Below are 16,348 nucleotides of genomic sequence, written 5' to 3' on the forward strand. Positions count from 1 at the left end.
TTCCTATGTTCTCTCAGCTACTCCTCCTCTCCTTCAACACTGTTAGCCGCTGTATCCAGGGTCCTATTTCTCAGCCCACTCCTTCTCCAGCCCCTCTCCACTCCACCTCCACAAAGTCTGTTGGAAAGGAACAGCCAAGGATACTGGCTGTTTGGCCCCCATGTGGGTCTCTCCACATAGGATTCAGAGAATTGGAACATTTCTTGGGCTGAAGCAGAGAAAGGGATGCAGTTTTGAAACTGGCTTTGTGAGTCACTGTGAACTTCAAGCGCCCTCCCACTTGAGGTAAGCTTCACCAGCTTGGCTTGTGGGAACTGTCAGACCAGCTCCAGGCGCTGGGGCTTTCTCAGTGGTCTTGTCAGCTCACAACAGGTGTTAAGAGCCTCTAATTGAGGAAACTGTGGCTGGACAGGCTGCAAGGCAGTTCTGCTCCGCATCGTCCTCTTGCTGACTGGAGACTGCTGAGCCAGTGCGTGGCACAGCGTCTGGTGGGGGTGGAGGGGCTGGCTTGGCCCCTCTGTTCTGTGGAAATGTTGGAGCAAGTGGTCACCTTCACACTCCTCCTACTCCTCAAGGGGTATCAGGGCAAAGGTAAGGAGGTCCTACCTGGCGTGGGGCGGGGGACTCACATGATGGACTAGGAGCTGTGCCCCTCAGGGAGATCAGAGCCATATCTCCCTGATTGTGCCACATACACATTCATCTGGAACTTGACTCCGAGCAGCTCCTGACAGGTCTGACAGTCTAAATCAGACAGGACAGGCTGGCAGTGCACCGGGGGGTCTGTGAGAGGGGCATCTGGCTCTGCTGCCAGCAATCCAGGAAGTCTTGGGTGAGGAGATTCCTTCCCACTGGCTTCAATTTATCTTTCCATGTCGTGGAGAGAGAAGCCTCCTTCCAGCTGCCTGTAAAGATGAAGAAAATTGCATTCTCCAATTGTGGCATGAGAGAAGAGAAGCAGTCCCAAGGAAGTGGTTGGTTCTGGAGCTCAGAGACAGACGGATGGACCCCTGAGGCAGGAAAACTGAGCCCGAGGAGGGGAGGGCAAGGCCAGCAGCCAGGAAGAGCCTGGATGGCTTGGTTCTTCATCTCCCTGGCTTCTTCAGCCACCCAGATGCCACAGGAGCCTGGAAATTATTAGGGACATGTTGGGCTGGGGCAGAAGAAGGAGACAATATGAGGAAGCTCCACAGCAAACCTAAAGCTATCAGCTAGGCATGGAGCCATCTAACATTTACTCCCGGGGATCCCGGTTGAGGGCTGCTCCCCTCTTTCTCCAGTCCTGGGGTCCAGGATGCTCTGAAACCTGGATCCCACATATAATTTAATTTAATTAATTTATTTCATTCATTATTTTTATTTATTTATTTATTTTTTAAGACAGAGTTTCCTTCTGTCACCCAGGCTGGAGTGCAGTGGTGTGATCTCGGCTCACTGCAACCTCTGCGTCCTGGGTCCAAGCGATTCTCATGCCTCAGCCTCCCGAATAGCTGAAATTACAGACGCGTGCCACCACACTTGGCTAATTTTTGTATTTTTATTAGAGACCAGGTTTCACCTTGTTGGCCAGGCTGGTCTTGAACTTCTGACCTCAGGTGACCTGCCCACCTTGGTCTCACCCAACCAAAGTGCTGGGATTACAGGTGTGAACCACTGTGCCTCGCCAGGGTTCTGCATTTTAGATCAGTGACTCTGCAGGGGCTTCACAGGGGTGGAGAGCGTGGAGTTAGAGGAGGGTACACTCTGGGCACAAAGAGGGGAAACTGAGGCATAGTGTTGCGTGGGTTCAGGGCTGGGTAGAAGCCCCATATGCAATAAAGTCCCATGCCCAGGTACTCAATTCAGTTACTGAGTCCCTGAGCATTCTTGTGTCCTTCAGGAAGACACAGTCAAAGCTCAGGTGGACTCAACATTTGTAAGGATGCAGGCAGCCTAGGGCAGAGTATGATGAGGAACAGGGAGCAGGGAGGGAGGTGTGGAGCCTGTGGCTCTTGTGGGTGGGTTGGGAGGCCCAGTGACCCAGGATTCTGGTCAGGAGAGCTAGGCTGGAACCTGGTCTAAGGCGCCTTGAAAGCAGCTCAGACAGCTGAAGGAGGACTGATGGGATTGGTGCCTGGCTATGGGGATGAGAGTAACAGAGAAGCTGAGGTTATGACCCTGAGGTCATGAGCCTGTGTGACAGAGGGTGATGCTCCCTCCACTCCCATTCCCAGGGTTTCAGCGCCATAGCTGGGCTTGGCTATGCTGGCCCTTGCAGGGTGATGCTGGTGAGTGACTCGTTAGGCACAGGGAGGGATGGACTTGGGTCTTCCTGAGCTGCTTCCTTCTCCAACCTGGGTCTGTGGGGCTGGCCTGGCGTAAGTTGACTGAAGCTGCTCTGTTTATGTAATTTTTAAACTTTTTAGTTTGAAATAATTGTGAAGTTCCAGGGAAGTTGCAAGAATAGGTCAAAGGGTTCTTGAATTTCTTTCATCTAGATTCACCAGTTAATATTTTATCGTATTTACTTTATTTCTCTTTCTCTAGCTGTATGTATATGTGTGTATAAATGTATAATAATTTTTGCTGAACCACTTGAGAACAAGCTGTGACATTATGTCCCTTTACTCCTAAATATTTTAGCACTTATATCCTATGAACAAAGACATTCTCATGTTAGTACAGCACAATTATCAAATTTAGTAAATTTCACATTAATACCATCAAATATGCTGTCCATATTCACATATTACCAATTGTCCCAAGAATATGCTTTAGTTGTTTATTTTTGGCTGACCCAAGATGCAATCAAGATCATGTATTACATTCAGTTTTTATGTTTCTCATGTTCAGTTTATGACCATACTTTAGCCTTTCTTCATCGTTCATGATATTGCATTCTTGAAGAGGACAAGCCAGTTGTTTTGTGGAGGGTTCCTTAATCTGGGTTTGTCTGATGTTCCCTCATATGATTCAGGTTATCATATGCATTTTTATTTATTTTATATCATCATTATTATTATTTTTTAGAGATGAAGTCTCGCTCTGTTGCCCAGGCTGGAGTACAGTGGTCCTCGCCGTATGTATATGTGTGCATAAATGTATAATAATTTTTGCTGAACCACTGCAACCACTCGGCTCACTGCAACTTCTGCCTCCCCAGGTTCAAGTGATTCTCCTGCCTCAGCCTCCTGAGTAGCTGGGACTACAGGTCCATGCCACCATGCCTGGCTAATTTTTGTATTTTTAGTGGAGACAGTGTTTCACCATGTTGGCCAGGCTGGTCTTAAACTCCTGACCTCAAGTGATCTGTCTACCTCTGCCTCTCAAAGTGCTGGGATTCCAGGTGTGTGCCACTGTGTACAGCCTATTATTATTTTTTAAGAGAAGATCTTGTTCTGTCGCCCAGACTGGAATGCAGTGGCATGCTCATGGCTCACTGTAGCCTCAACCTCTCAGGCTCAAGCCATCCTCCCACCTCAGCCTCCCTAGTAGCTGGAACTACAGGTTTGAGCCACCATGCCTGGCTATTTTTTTTTTTTTTTTGTAGAGACAGGGTTTCCCCATGTTGCCCAGGGTGGTCTTGAACCTGATTCTCCCAGCCAACTGCTGCCTGCTGCCTCCTTGAGGCTGGAGCCAACCCCAACCAGTCAGACCAGGCAGGGTGCACACCCCTTCATGCTGCTCTGGCTGCTGATGTTCGGGAGGTCTGCCAGGTTAGCACACACTGAGGTTCCTACAGGGAATGGGGCGAGCTTACAAGTAAATGTCCATTCCTCAGAATGGACAACTGAAACCTGAATTTAGGGTCCAAAATGAACTTTAGGGCCCAGGCCTATTCTGCCCCTCTTTCAGACAGAGGGGCAGAATCATGGGGTATGTGTACGTAACTCTAGCAGATGCTGTCAAACTGTTTTCCAAAGTGGTTGGACGAAATAGTGCATGAGAGTTCCATGCTGCTTCAGGGCCACTGGCTTTTGGTTCTGAAGGTCTGCAGATGGAAAATGAAATTGCGGGAATGTGGAGCTTGGCAAAAGGCCAAAGGCAAGGGAATTACAGCTCTGTGATTTCTCTGGTATCCTGCGTGAAATTCTGACAATGGAGTCATTTTTAGGAGTTATGTGAGATGCATTGTTGAATTAATTAATTTAAATGAATTCATGAAGCCCTTGCTTGGGTTGTTCATTTTGCCGTTGTGATGTTTGAATTTCTTGTCTATTCTGGATATTAGTTGCCTGTAGGATTCATAGTTTGCAATTTTTTTTTTCTATTCTATAGGTTGCTTTTTCACTCTGTGGATTGTTTCCTTTACTGTACACGATTTTTTTTAGTTTGCTATAATACCATTTGATTATTTTGCTTTTGTTACCTGTGCTTTTGAGGTCTTATTCATATACTTTTTCCCCAGCCCTTATTATGGTCCAAGAACTATGCAAGGTTTTGTGGGGGAAACAAAGATGAAACAGATGTCTATTCTACCCTTAAGAATCTTTCAGACAGAGGAAAATAGGTATGTATAATTACAACTATAAGGGAAGATGGAAATGCTACATGTCATTAACAGGCAAGATACCTTTAGAATAAAAAAGGAGCTAAGAAGATGAAGATTCCTTCTAGGTAGGAACACTGGGGAACTGGCCTTGAAGAATAAATAAGAGTTTAGGAGGTAGGTACAAAGGAGGACAATTGAAGCAGAGGAAAGAGCTCAGAAAAGCCAGGGATGCATGGGGTTTGGATGGGAAACAGGAAAGGCAGATGCACTTGTTATCATGGAGAAAGAGTATGACATATGAGATGATTTGGTTAACTAATGCAGAGTGGGACTTGGGCTAGGTGAGTTTTGACAGAGGTAAGCAGGTTGTATTACCTGACGAGGGGAGTTAATATGGTCAGTATGAAGCTAAATAGAGAGGAAGAAAGAAATGGGATGTGGGCCCTGTAGGATACTTTATCTATCTTATGATTTTGCCCTGACTAAAGCTGGATTGCCCCAGTACTTTTGGAATCTCACTGGGCTCTATTTGCTCAGTCCCTAGCAGGTACATCTTTTGATGCCTTCACCCCAAGCTTGGTAGCACAAGCCCTAGCTGAGAAAGCCTTAACATCTATTTGTTGACTGGTGGAAGTTCTGCTTGCTCTGAGACCCTTCCGTGCTCCTTCTCCCAGGTGCTCAGGCCCCACACTTTCCTCCGACTGGCAAGTCAGGGTTGGAGGAAGCTGAGCTGACTCAGAGCTCTGCACATGGGCTCAGGGCTGAACGAGACTCACTGCTGCTGGATCAGATTGTCTCCTTCACCATCCTCCGTACTTCTGTCCTTGACCATCCTCTGTTCTTCCTGAGGCTGCAGTGGAGTTAACCATCTGCCCTCTACCCTCCCTTTCAGAGTTACTAGTTCACCTCATCCGTTCTTAACCACCGGAAAGAGGCCCCCAAAGCCGCCGAGCAGTAGCAACAGCAGTGGCAGGGGCCCGGGGCCTTCCTGGACTGTGACCTCTTTCCTCTAAACAATTTTCACTTGTAGCGTCCTCCTCTATGCCTCACTAAATGTGTGAGAACTTGTGTTGAAGTTATGTTTTCATACTAGCATTTCGTCTCCCCTGTCTGGTGTGTGTACACCCCTGGGACAGAAACTGAGGTCTTTTTGTATCAGTCACAATACCCTGGACATAATGACTTGTCTACTTGCCTTTTCACCGTATCTGCTCTGCACCCCTGCTCCGGCACCACCCCTTCCAGGCCGTCCATGGAAACTCATTCCAACCGTCTTCCTTCTTCCCACACTGGACTGTTGGGGGCTACAGGAGAAAATTCAGCAACAAAGAGCGGCTACAGATTCATAATCTCCAACCCCAGCTGGACTCTCAGTGTCCTGGGAATCCTCATTTCTGGCCCATAGCTTCTCCTGTTCCCCAAAAGGTGGGAGAATTCCACACCTTCGTCATCTCTTCAAGACCCTGTTCCACTATCCCAGCCTCCACAAACCAACAACCTCCTTCTTTAAGAAAACTGAAGCACAAGTTAGGGATTCTGCCAGCCTTGCCAGCAATTCTCCAGTGTCAATGTACTTCATCTACTCCTGTAAATGACCACATTTGCCTCTGCTGAGGGCAAGAGTGCTCTTGCCCTGTCCTTGAACATACTTTCCTATGTGCTCAGGGCACCAGAGCTTCTTTCAGAAGTCATCTGGGACCTGCTGTCCATGAAGACATCCTTGATCTTTCTTCAGCTGCTCCTTTTCTGCGGGCTTTCTACCTTTAGTATTTTCCTTCCAGTTAAAAAATCAAACCAACAAATCAAAACAACACCTGGTGTTCTCTCTAGCTCCTTTTTATCTGCAGACAAACCAGTCTTAAGTGTATAAACTAATATCATATTACATAAAAATAAAATATAATGGCATAATTTTTAAAAAAACCCCAAAGGCAGTGTAGCATGAGGACTGTAGATCACACACTTTGTTCTTTAAGTATTTAGAAGTCTATGGCTGGGAGTGGTGGCTCACGCCAGCACTTTGGGAGGCTGAGGAGGGTGGATTACTTGAGGTCAGGAGTTCAACACCAGCCTGGCCAATACAACAAAACCCTGTCTCTACTTAAAAAAAAAAAAAAAAAAAATTAGTTGGGGCTGGTGGCAGGTACCTGTAGTACCAGTTACTCATGAAGCTGAGACAGGAGGATCACTTGAACGAGGGAGGCAGAGGTTGCATTGAGCCGAGATTGCGCCACTGCACTCCAGTCTGGGTGACAGAGAGAGACTCCGTCTAAAAACAAACAAACAAACAAACAAACAAACAAACAAAAAAGAAGTCTAGGCAGTAACTTAACCATTTTCCTGTGTGATTCCTATTCAGTTTTATAATAGCAGAGCACAACCTTCTTCTACGTAGTACTCTACATTCTGATCTACTGGTGGATTATATGGGAGTTTACGTTATTATTCATTATACAGTACCTTTATATTTAAGTACCTTTTAATATTTGTGCTACCTCTCACAATTTTATAAAAGATACAAATAAAATAAAACCACCACAAAACACCTGAAAATTAAACTCATGTTCCATCACCTCACTCTCCAAACCTGCTCTGTCTTTACCAGACCCATAAGCCACACACGGCTTGTGTGTTCCCCTAAACATGCTACTGCTGTGTCCACAATAACCCCCTTCCCTGTTCCTTTCTGCATCCACCAGGCAGGCTTTGGCTTTTTCTTTCAATGGCAGCTCCCACCCACCTCCTCCGGGCAGCCACTCCTAATTCTGCCGGACAGCGGAAAACATGCTTTTCTTATGCTTGCCTTACATCCTGGGCACACATCCATAGCACATTCCATATTGCATTTCAGTTGGCTGTTTTAGGTCTATCTTTCTTTTTCATTGTTTTTTTTTTTTTTTTTTTTTCGAGACAGGGTCTTTCTCTGTCACCCAGGCTGGAGTGCAGTGGTGTAGTCATGGCTCACTGCAACCCCTGCCTCCCAGGCTTTTCTGATATTTAGCTAAGAGTTGGGTTTAGCTGAGATGAGTGAGGAAATCTACAAATTCACTTGCTATGGTAATGTTTCCACAATGGCAGGTCATACTTTGCTTTTATCAAAGTACATCTTAGTTTAATGGTCAGAACAGTGCAGTGAGAGGTAGTCATTACTCCTTTTCTGTTTTTTTTAATCGAGGTATAACTCACAGCTGTCTGCACAAAGTTTAAATCAACAAGTTCATGAACTTTTATATGCTTAAGTACATATTCACACTACCCACATCAAGATGTAACACATTTCTAGCACCCAGTTGTTCCTTTTTGCTCCTTCAAGTTGATAACCGCCCTCCCGCAAGGGTAACCACATTCTAACCTCCCTCACCATAGATTAGTTTTTCCTGATTTTAAACTTTACATCAATGAAATAATTCACTATGTACTCTTTGGAGTCTGGCTTCCTTAATACTCATCATTGTGGTGAGATCCATCCACATTATTGCCAGGAAAATAGCTTTTCTTTTTCATTGCTGTGTAATATTCCGTAAGACTATAACATGATTTATTTGCTCATCCAATTGTGATAGACATTTGGATTTTTTCTCATTTTGAATTATTTGACTGAAGCCATTATTAACACTCTTGTACATATTTTTAGTGGATATAAACATCAGATTTTCTTTTTTTTTGAGACAGAGTTTCACTCTTGTTGCCTAGGCTGGGGTTCTATGGTGTGATCTTGGCTCACTGCAACCTCTACCTCTCAGATTTAAGTGATTCTTTTGCCTCAGCCTCCCAAGTAGCTGGGATTACAGGTGTGCACTGCCACGCCCAGCTAATTTTTTTTTTTTTTTTGAGATGGGGTTTCACCATGTTGGCCAGGCTGGCCTCCAACTTCTGGCCTCAAGCGATCCACCCGCCTCGGCCTCTCAAAGTGCTGGGATTACAGGCTTGAGCTGCTTCGCCCAACCTTCAGACCTTTAAATGTTAGCTATTTTGGTGGGAATGCGTAATCTCATTGTTCTCTGATAACTAATGATGTTGGGCACCCTTTTGCATGCTTATTGGATATTGGATATTCTCTTTCGTAAAATGCCTGCCCAAGTCTGTTGCTTTTTTTGTGGTTATTGTCATCAGTGTATTATTGATTTGCAGTCTATTATTGATTATTGTCATCAGTCTATTATGGATGGAATTCTTTATATATTCTGGATATGAGCCCTTTTTCAGATCTATGTGTTGCAAACATTTTCTCCCAGTCTGTGGCTTGCTTTTTCACTCTCTCAATGTTGTCTTTCACCAAACAGAAGTTCTAAGTTTTAGTGAAGTCCAATTTATCAATATTCTTTCATGGTTAGTGTTTTTTTTTTTTTTTTTTTGTCCTGTTAAAGAAACATTTGTTGGCTGGCTGCAGTGGCTCATGCCTGTAATCTCAGCGCTTTGAGAGACCAAGGTGGGTGGATAACTTGAGCCCAGGAGTTCAAGACAAGCCTTGGCAACATGGTGAAACCCCATCTCTACCAAAAATGCAAAAATTAGCCAGTCTTGTAATCTGGTCTCAAAATAAACACAAAAATAGATTAAAATGTAAAAATAAAAAAGGAAACATTTGTCTATCTCATGATGTAGAAGATATTCTCTTGTGCTTTTTTCTAGAAGCTTTATAGGTTTAGCTTTCATATTTAAATTTATGATTTATTTAAAATTAATTTTTGTATATGATATGAGGGAGATATCAAGGTTTTTTTTTCTTATAGGTATCAATTGGACCCAGCACCATTTGTTGAAAACATCAAATATGTGTTGGTTTGTGTGATATTGTGAAATATATATTTGTTTTTCAACCTCCTTTCCTGACATACAACTCCTAAAACTTTTAGAAATTCCGAAGTGATGTGTTTTTGTAGGCTAATGAAGTGACTGATGGCTGGCAGCCTGTAGGTAGCTTCGGGATAGGGGCCGGTCACCAGAAAGACCAAGGCAGGTTTGGAATAGTGGACTCTGAGCCCATCCCCAACCTCTAGGAAAAAGAGAGGGACTGAAGGTTAAGCTGATCACTGATGGCCAGTGGTCAATCATTCCCACTTATTGAGGCCCCCATAAAAACCCAAAGAATGAGGTTCAGAGAGCTAAACATGTGGAGGTTCCTGGAGGGTGGCACACCCTGGGAGGGCACAGAAACTTTGTTTCCCTTCCCCTACACCATGCCCTATGCATCTCTTCGTATGTACCCTTTGTAATAATCCGGTAAATGTAAGTGTTTCCCTGAGTTCTGTGAGCCATCTAACAAATTAATTGAACCCAAGGAGGGAGTAACGGGAAACCCAATTTATAACCAGTTGGTCAGAAGCGCGGGTAAAACAATTCTGGAGCTTGCAATTGGCATCTGGTAGATATCTACAGGTAGATAGTGTCAGAATTGAACTGAGTTAGAGGACATCCAGTTGATGTCCACTGAAGAACTGATTGCTTGCTTGGTGCGTGGGAAAACTCCCCACACATTGGTCACTTCTGTGTTGATTGTTGTGGTGTGAAACCAGAGGAAAAACAGTTAGTGTCTTTTCCCACATACAGGGTCTATTTCTAGACTATTATATTCCATCAACTACTTTTCAATCCTTGCAATACTGAATGCTATCTTAATTTCTGAAGTTTTACGATACATGTTGATATTAGGTAATGAAAACCTAGCTTTGTTCTTCTTCAAGATTGCTTTGGCTATTCTATGTCTTTTACATTTTCACATAAGTTTTAGAATCAACTTGTTAATTTCTATAAAAATAATCTGCAATAATTTTTATTGGAATTCTATTGAATCTATACATTAATTTAGGAAGAATTGACATCTTAGCAATATTAAGTCTTACCATAAAACCATGCTATATTCTTCCGCTTATTTAGCTCTTCAATTTTTTCTCAGAAATCTTTTGTTGCAATAGGTGTATAGGTCTTAAATATTGCTTGTTGAAATTATTTCTATATATTTTAATTTTTTTGTGCTGCTGTAATTAGTATTGTTTTCAAAATTTCATTTTCTATCTGTTTGTACTAACATATAGAAATAAAAATGATTTTTCTATATTGACCTTATACCTAGCAATTTTGCCAAACTGACTTCTACACTCAAATAGATTTTCATATATTCCTCTGGGTTTCCTATATACACAGGTATATAGTTTGTGAATAATGACAGTTTCACATATTCATTTTTTTCTTTTTTTCTTTCTTTTTTTTTTTTTGAGACAGAGTTTTGCTCTTGTTGCCCAGGCTGGAGTGCAATGGTGCCATCTTGGCTCACTGCAACCTCTGCTTCCCAGATTCAAGCAATTCTCCTGCATCAGCCTCCTGAGTAGCTGGGATTTCAGGTGCCTGCCACCCACCCACCTAATTTTTGTGTTTTTAGTAGAGGCGGAGTTTCACTAAGTTGGCCAGACTGGTCTCGAACTCCTGACCTCAGGTGAGCCTCCCAAAGTGCTGGGATTACAGGCGTCAACCACTACACCCAGCCTCACATATACATTTCTAATTTTTATTCCCTTTGGCCATTTTCCTTGTTTTGTTGAACTAGCCATGACCTCCAGTACAATGTCGATTAAAAGAGGTAATTATGGAATCCTTTTTTTTGTTCCTGAGTTTGCAGGGACGTGGATGAAGCTGGAAACCATCATTCTCAGCAAACTAACACAGGAACAGAAAACCAAACACCACGTGTTCCCACTCAAAGTGGGAGTTGAACAATGAGAACACATAGGCACAGGGAGGGGAATATCACACACCAGGTCCTGTTAGTGGGTGAGGACCAAGGGGAGAGAGAGCATTAGGACAAATACCTAATGCACGTGGGGCTTAAAACCTAGATGACGGGTTGATAGGTGCAGCAAACCACCATGGCACCTGTATACCTATGTAACAAACCTGCACGTTTTGCACATGTATCCCAGAACTTAAGTAAAATAAAAAAAAAAAAGAGATGGGTACAAATGTGAATGTTTGTTGTTTTGAACAAACCTCTCCAACCACATTTTTCCTCTGCTCCCACATCAAAATAACAACAATCATCAACATAGAAGACTTCCGTGACCAAATGCAGGGAGGTGGATTTCTCCTCACAACAAACTGAATAATGGATTCTACAGTGGACACCAGCTGGGTGTTCTCCAATTCAGTTCACACACTAACTGGAGACAGTGTTGGACCACAGAGTTTGGGGGCTCAGTCCCCAACACCGCCCCTCCACCACACCAGTTGTAAGTCTAGGCCTCCAGAACTTCTGACCAACCAGCTTCCACTTGAGGTTCCCATAACCCACTCCTTTGGGTTCAATTAATTTGCTGGTGTGGCTCACATAAACCAGGGAAACATTTATGTTTGCTGATTTATTATAAGAGATATTACAAAGAATACAGATGAAGACATGACATAGGGCAAGGTATGGGGGAAGGGACATGGAGCTTCCATGCCTTCCCTGGGCACACCGCCTGCCAGGAATCTCCACGTGTTCAGCTATCTGGAGGCTCTCCAAGCCCAGTCCTCTTGGGTTTTTATGGAGACTTCATTTCATAGGCATGACTGACAACCTTGTAGAAATGTGACTGGACAAAAAGGGTATGATTTCATATTAATAGGCTGAGTGGAGAAACTCAGCAAGGCCTGTCTGTTCAGATTCTTCTTGGTCTCTCTGTGCAGCATTTCTTTCTCTAGAATCTGAGGCAGGAACTTCTCTGGAATGAGGGTCTTTTGATTCATATCAGATTAAAGTTGTCTACACTCAGCAATGGTGATCTTCTTGCTGGCCTTGCCATTCCTGGACCCAAAGGGCTCCATGGTGTCTACAATATTCATGCCCCCTTTCAATTTGCCAAATACCACACTCTTGCCATCCATCCATTCAGTCTCTGCAATGTAGATGAAAAACTGGGAACTCTTTGTGTTGGGTCCAGTATTTGTCATGTAGAAGATGCCAAGACCGGTATGCTTCAGGATGAAGTTCTCATCATCAAATTTCATCCCATAGATGAACTTGCCACCAGTGCCATTATGGTGTGTGATGTCAACATCCTGGCACATAAATTCTACAATAATCCTGTGAGAGCAGGAGCTCTTATAATCACATCATTTCTCTCCAGCGCTCAGAACACAAACATTTGCTGCTATCTTTGGAATTTTATCTGCAAACAGCTCCAAGGAGACACAGTCCAAGGGTTCATAGTCAACGGCTATATTAACGAACACGGTGGGGTTAACTATGGCTGATAGCAAGAGACTCTAGGTGGTGTTGGCACCTCCAAAGCACCAGATATATACATTTTAACACTTTTATTTAATGAACTTACTTTTGACTTTGCTAATTTTCTCTATTGTACATTTGCTTTTTATTTTATTGAGGTTAGCTCTTACCTTTATTTTCTCCTTTCTCCTTTCATTGGGTTATCATCATCATCATCATTATTTGGATTACTATTTCTTTTTCTTTTTGGTCTCTTGAGATTGAATCTTGCATTATTGACTTGCAAACATTCTTTTTTTTCTAACATACAAATTTAAAGCTATAAATTTCCCTCTAAACAGTGCTTTAGCTATATTGCACATTTGATACTCATTATCACTTAGCTCTAAATTTTTCTCCAAATTTCATTTCATTTATTCTTTGACTCATGGGTTTTTAGAAATATGTAGCTTATGTTTTAAACATTCAGAGATTTTCCACTTATTTTTGTTATTGATTTTTTATTTAATTCTACTCATAATTCATATGATTTCAATACTTTGAACTTTGTTGACACTTGTTTTAATGCATAGCACATGATAATACTTTGGTAACTTTGTTCTCATTGGTTTCAAAGAACATCTTTATTTCTTCCTTCATTTCGTTATGTACCCAGTAGTCATTCAGGAGCAGGTTGTTCAGTTTCCATGTAGTTGAGCAGTTTTGATTGAGTTTGAAAAAGAGGAAATCCTCCCTAAGTCATTTTATGAGGCCGACATCATCCTGATACCAAAGTCTGGCAGAAACACAAGAAAAAAAGAGAATTTTAGACCAATATCCCTGATGAACATCAATGCAAAAATCCTCAATAAAATACTGGCAAACCGAATCCAGCAGCACATCAAAAAGCTTATCCACCATGATCAAGTGGGCTTCATCCCTGGGATGCAAAGCTGGTTCAACATACGCAAATCAATAAGCATAATCCAGCATATAAACAGAACCAAAGACAAAAAACCACATGATTATCTCAACAGATGCAGAAAAGGCCTTTGACAAAATTCAACAGCCTTTCATGCTAAAAACTCTCAATAAATTTGGTATTGATGGAACGTATCTCAAAATAATAAGAGCTATTTATGTCAAACCCACAGGCAATATCATACTGAATGGGGCAAAAACTGGAAGCATTCCCTTTGAAAACTGGCACAAGACAGGGATGCACTCCTCTCATCACTCCTATTCAACATAGTGTTGGAAGTTCTGGCCAGGGCAATCAGGCAAGAGAAAGAAATAAAGGGTATTCAATTAGGAAGAGAGGAAGTCAAATTGTCCCTCTTTACAGATGACGTGATTGTATATTTAGAAAACCCCATCATCTCAGCCCCAAATCTCCTTAAGCTGATAAGCAACTTCAGCAAAGTCTCAGGATACAACATCAATCTGCAAAAATCACAAGCATTCCTATACACCAATAACAGACAAACAGAGAGCCAAATCATGAGTGAACTCCCATTCACAATTGCTTCAAAGAGAATAAAATAACTAGGAGTCCAACTTACAAGGGATGTGAAGGACCTCTTCAAGGAGAACTATAAGCCACTGCTCAATGAAATAAAAGAGGACACAAACAAATGGAAGAACATTCCATGCTCATGGATAGGAAGAATCAATATCGTGAAAATGGCCATACTGCCCAAGGTAATTTATAGATTCCATGCCATCCCCATCAAGCTACCAAAGACTTTCTTCACAGGATTGGAAAAAACTACTTTAAAGTTCATATGGAACCAAAAAAAAAAAGCCCACATTGCCAAGACAATCCTAAGTCAAAAGAACAAAGCTGGAGGCTCATGCTACCTGACTTCAAACTATACTACAAGGCTACAGTACTCAAAACAGCATGGTACTGGTACCAAAACAGAGATATAGAGCAATGGAACAGAACAGAGCCCTCAGAAATAATACCACACATCTACAACCATCTGATCTTTGAGAAACCTGACAAAAACAAGAAATAAGGAAAGGATTCCCTGTTTAATAAATGGTGCTGGGAAAACTGGCTAGCAATAAGTAGAAAGCTGAAACTGGATCCCTTCCTTACTCCTTATACAAAAATTAATTCAATGTGGATTAGAGACTTAAATTTTAGACCTAAAACCATAAAAACCCTAGAAGAAAGCCTAGGCAATACCATTCAGGACATAGGCACGGACAAGGACTTCATGTCTGAAACACCAAAAGCAATGACAACAAAAGCCAAAATTGACAAATGGGATCTAATTAAACTAAAGAGCTTCTGCACAGCAAAAGAAACTACCATCAGAGTGAACAGGCAACCTACAGAATGGGAGAAAACTTTTGCAATATACTCATCTGACAAAGGGCTAATTGCCAGAACCTACAAAGAACTCAAACAAATTTACAAGAGAAAAAATAATGCCATCAAAAAGTGGGCAAAGGATATGAACAGACACTTCTCAAAAGAAAACATTTATGCAGCCAACAGACACATAAAAAATGCTCATCATCACTGGTCATCAGAGAAATGCAAATCAAAACCACAATGAGATACCATCTCACACCAGTTAGAATGGCAATCATTAAAAAGTCAGGAAACAACAGGTGCAGGAGAGGATGTGGAGAAATAGGAACACTTTTACACTGTTGGTGGGACTGTAAACTAGCTCAACCACTGTGGAAAACAGTGTGGCGATTCCTCAAGGATCTAGAACTAGAAATACCATTTGACCCAGCCATCCCATTACTGGGTATATATCCAAAGGATTATAAATCATGCTGCTATAAAGACACATGCACATGTATGTTTATTGCCGCACTATTCACAATAGCAAAGACTTGGAATCAACCCAAAAGTCCATCAATGACAGACTAGATTTAGAAAATGTGGCACATATACACCATGGAATACTATGCAGTCATAAAAAAGGATGAGTTCATGTCCTTTGTAGGGACATGGATGATGCTGGAAACCATCATTCTCAACAAACTATTGCAAGAACAGAAAACCAAACATGGCATGTTCTCACTCATAGGTGGGAATTGAACAATGAGAACACTTGGACACAGGAAGGGGAACATCACACACCGGGGCCTGTTGTGGGGTGGGGGGAGTGGGGAGGGATAGCATTAGGAGATATACCTAATGTAAATGACGAGTTAATGGGTACAGCACACCAACATGGCACATGTATACATATGTAACAAACCTGCACGTTGTGCACATGTACCCTAGAACATAAAGTATAATAATAAAATAAAATAAAATTACAAAAATACTTTGGTAAATATTGCATGTGCACTTGAAAAGAATGTGTATTCTGCAATTGTTAGGATAATTGTTTTATATATAATTAATATATATTGGTTTAATGATCTTCAAATTCTTATAGCCTTATTTTTTTTTGTTTTCTTCTTATATCAGTTAGAGAGACAATGTAATAAAACTCTGCAACTATGATTGTGGATTTACGTCTCCTTTTAGTTCTTTCAAATATTATTTTATTTATTTTAAACTTGTTATATGCATGGAAACTGAAGATGATTGTTTACTCCTACTTAATTGGTCCTTTTCTAATGATGACATTTCCTTCTATTTCTGTATATTTTATATACATCTTATGTCTTTTTTATCCCTCATTTTCTCCATTACTGCCTTCTTTTGTATTTAATTG

At 41.9% G+C, this 16,348-nt stretch overlaps 1 protein-coding gene across 3 annotated transcripts in view; it reads left to right on the forward strand.

The window, feature by feature from the left end:
• The first annotated feature begins 332 nt into the window (after positions 1-332).
• LOC105498187 (CD244 molecule) overlaps positions 333-16,348 on the forward strand; it is a 33,544-nt gene continuing 17,528 nt past the window's right edge. Inside the window, exon 1 of one of the 3 annotated variants that reach the window (XM_011770106.2) lies at positions 333-591. In XM_011770106.2, coding sequence (XP_011768408.2) covers positions 531-591 — 61 coding nt within the window. In that variant the 5' untranslated portion in view covers positions 333-530. Of the gene's footprint in view, positions 592-2,012; positions 2,358-3,056; positions 3,326-16,348 lie in introns of those variants that run through there. The other 2 variants (XM_024798084.2, XM_071082503.1) reach the window with 2 other exon arrangements.

This window comes from Macaca nemestrina, chromosome 1 (assembly GCF_043159975.1).
Source record: "Macaca nemestrina isolate mMacNem1 chromosome 1, mMacNem.hap1, whole genome shotgun sequence".
Classification (NCBI taxonomy): Eukaryota; Metazoa; Chordata; class Mammalia; order Primates; family Cercopithecidae; genus Macaca; species Macaca nemestrina.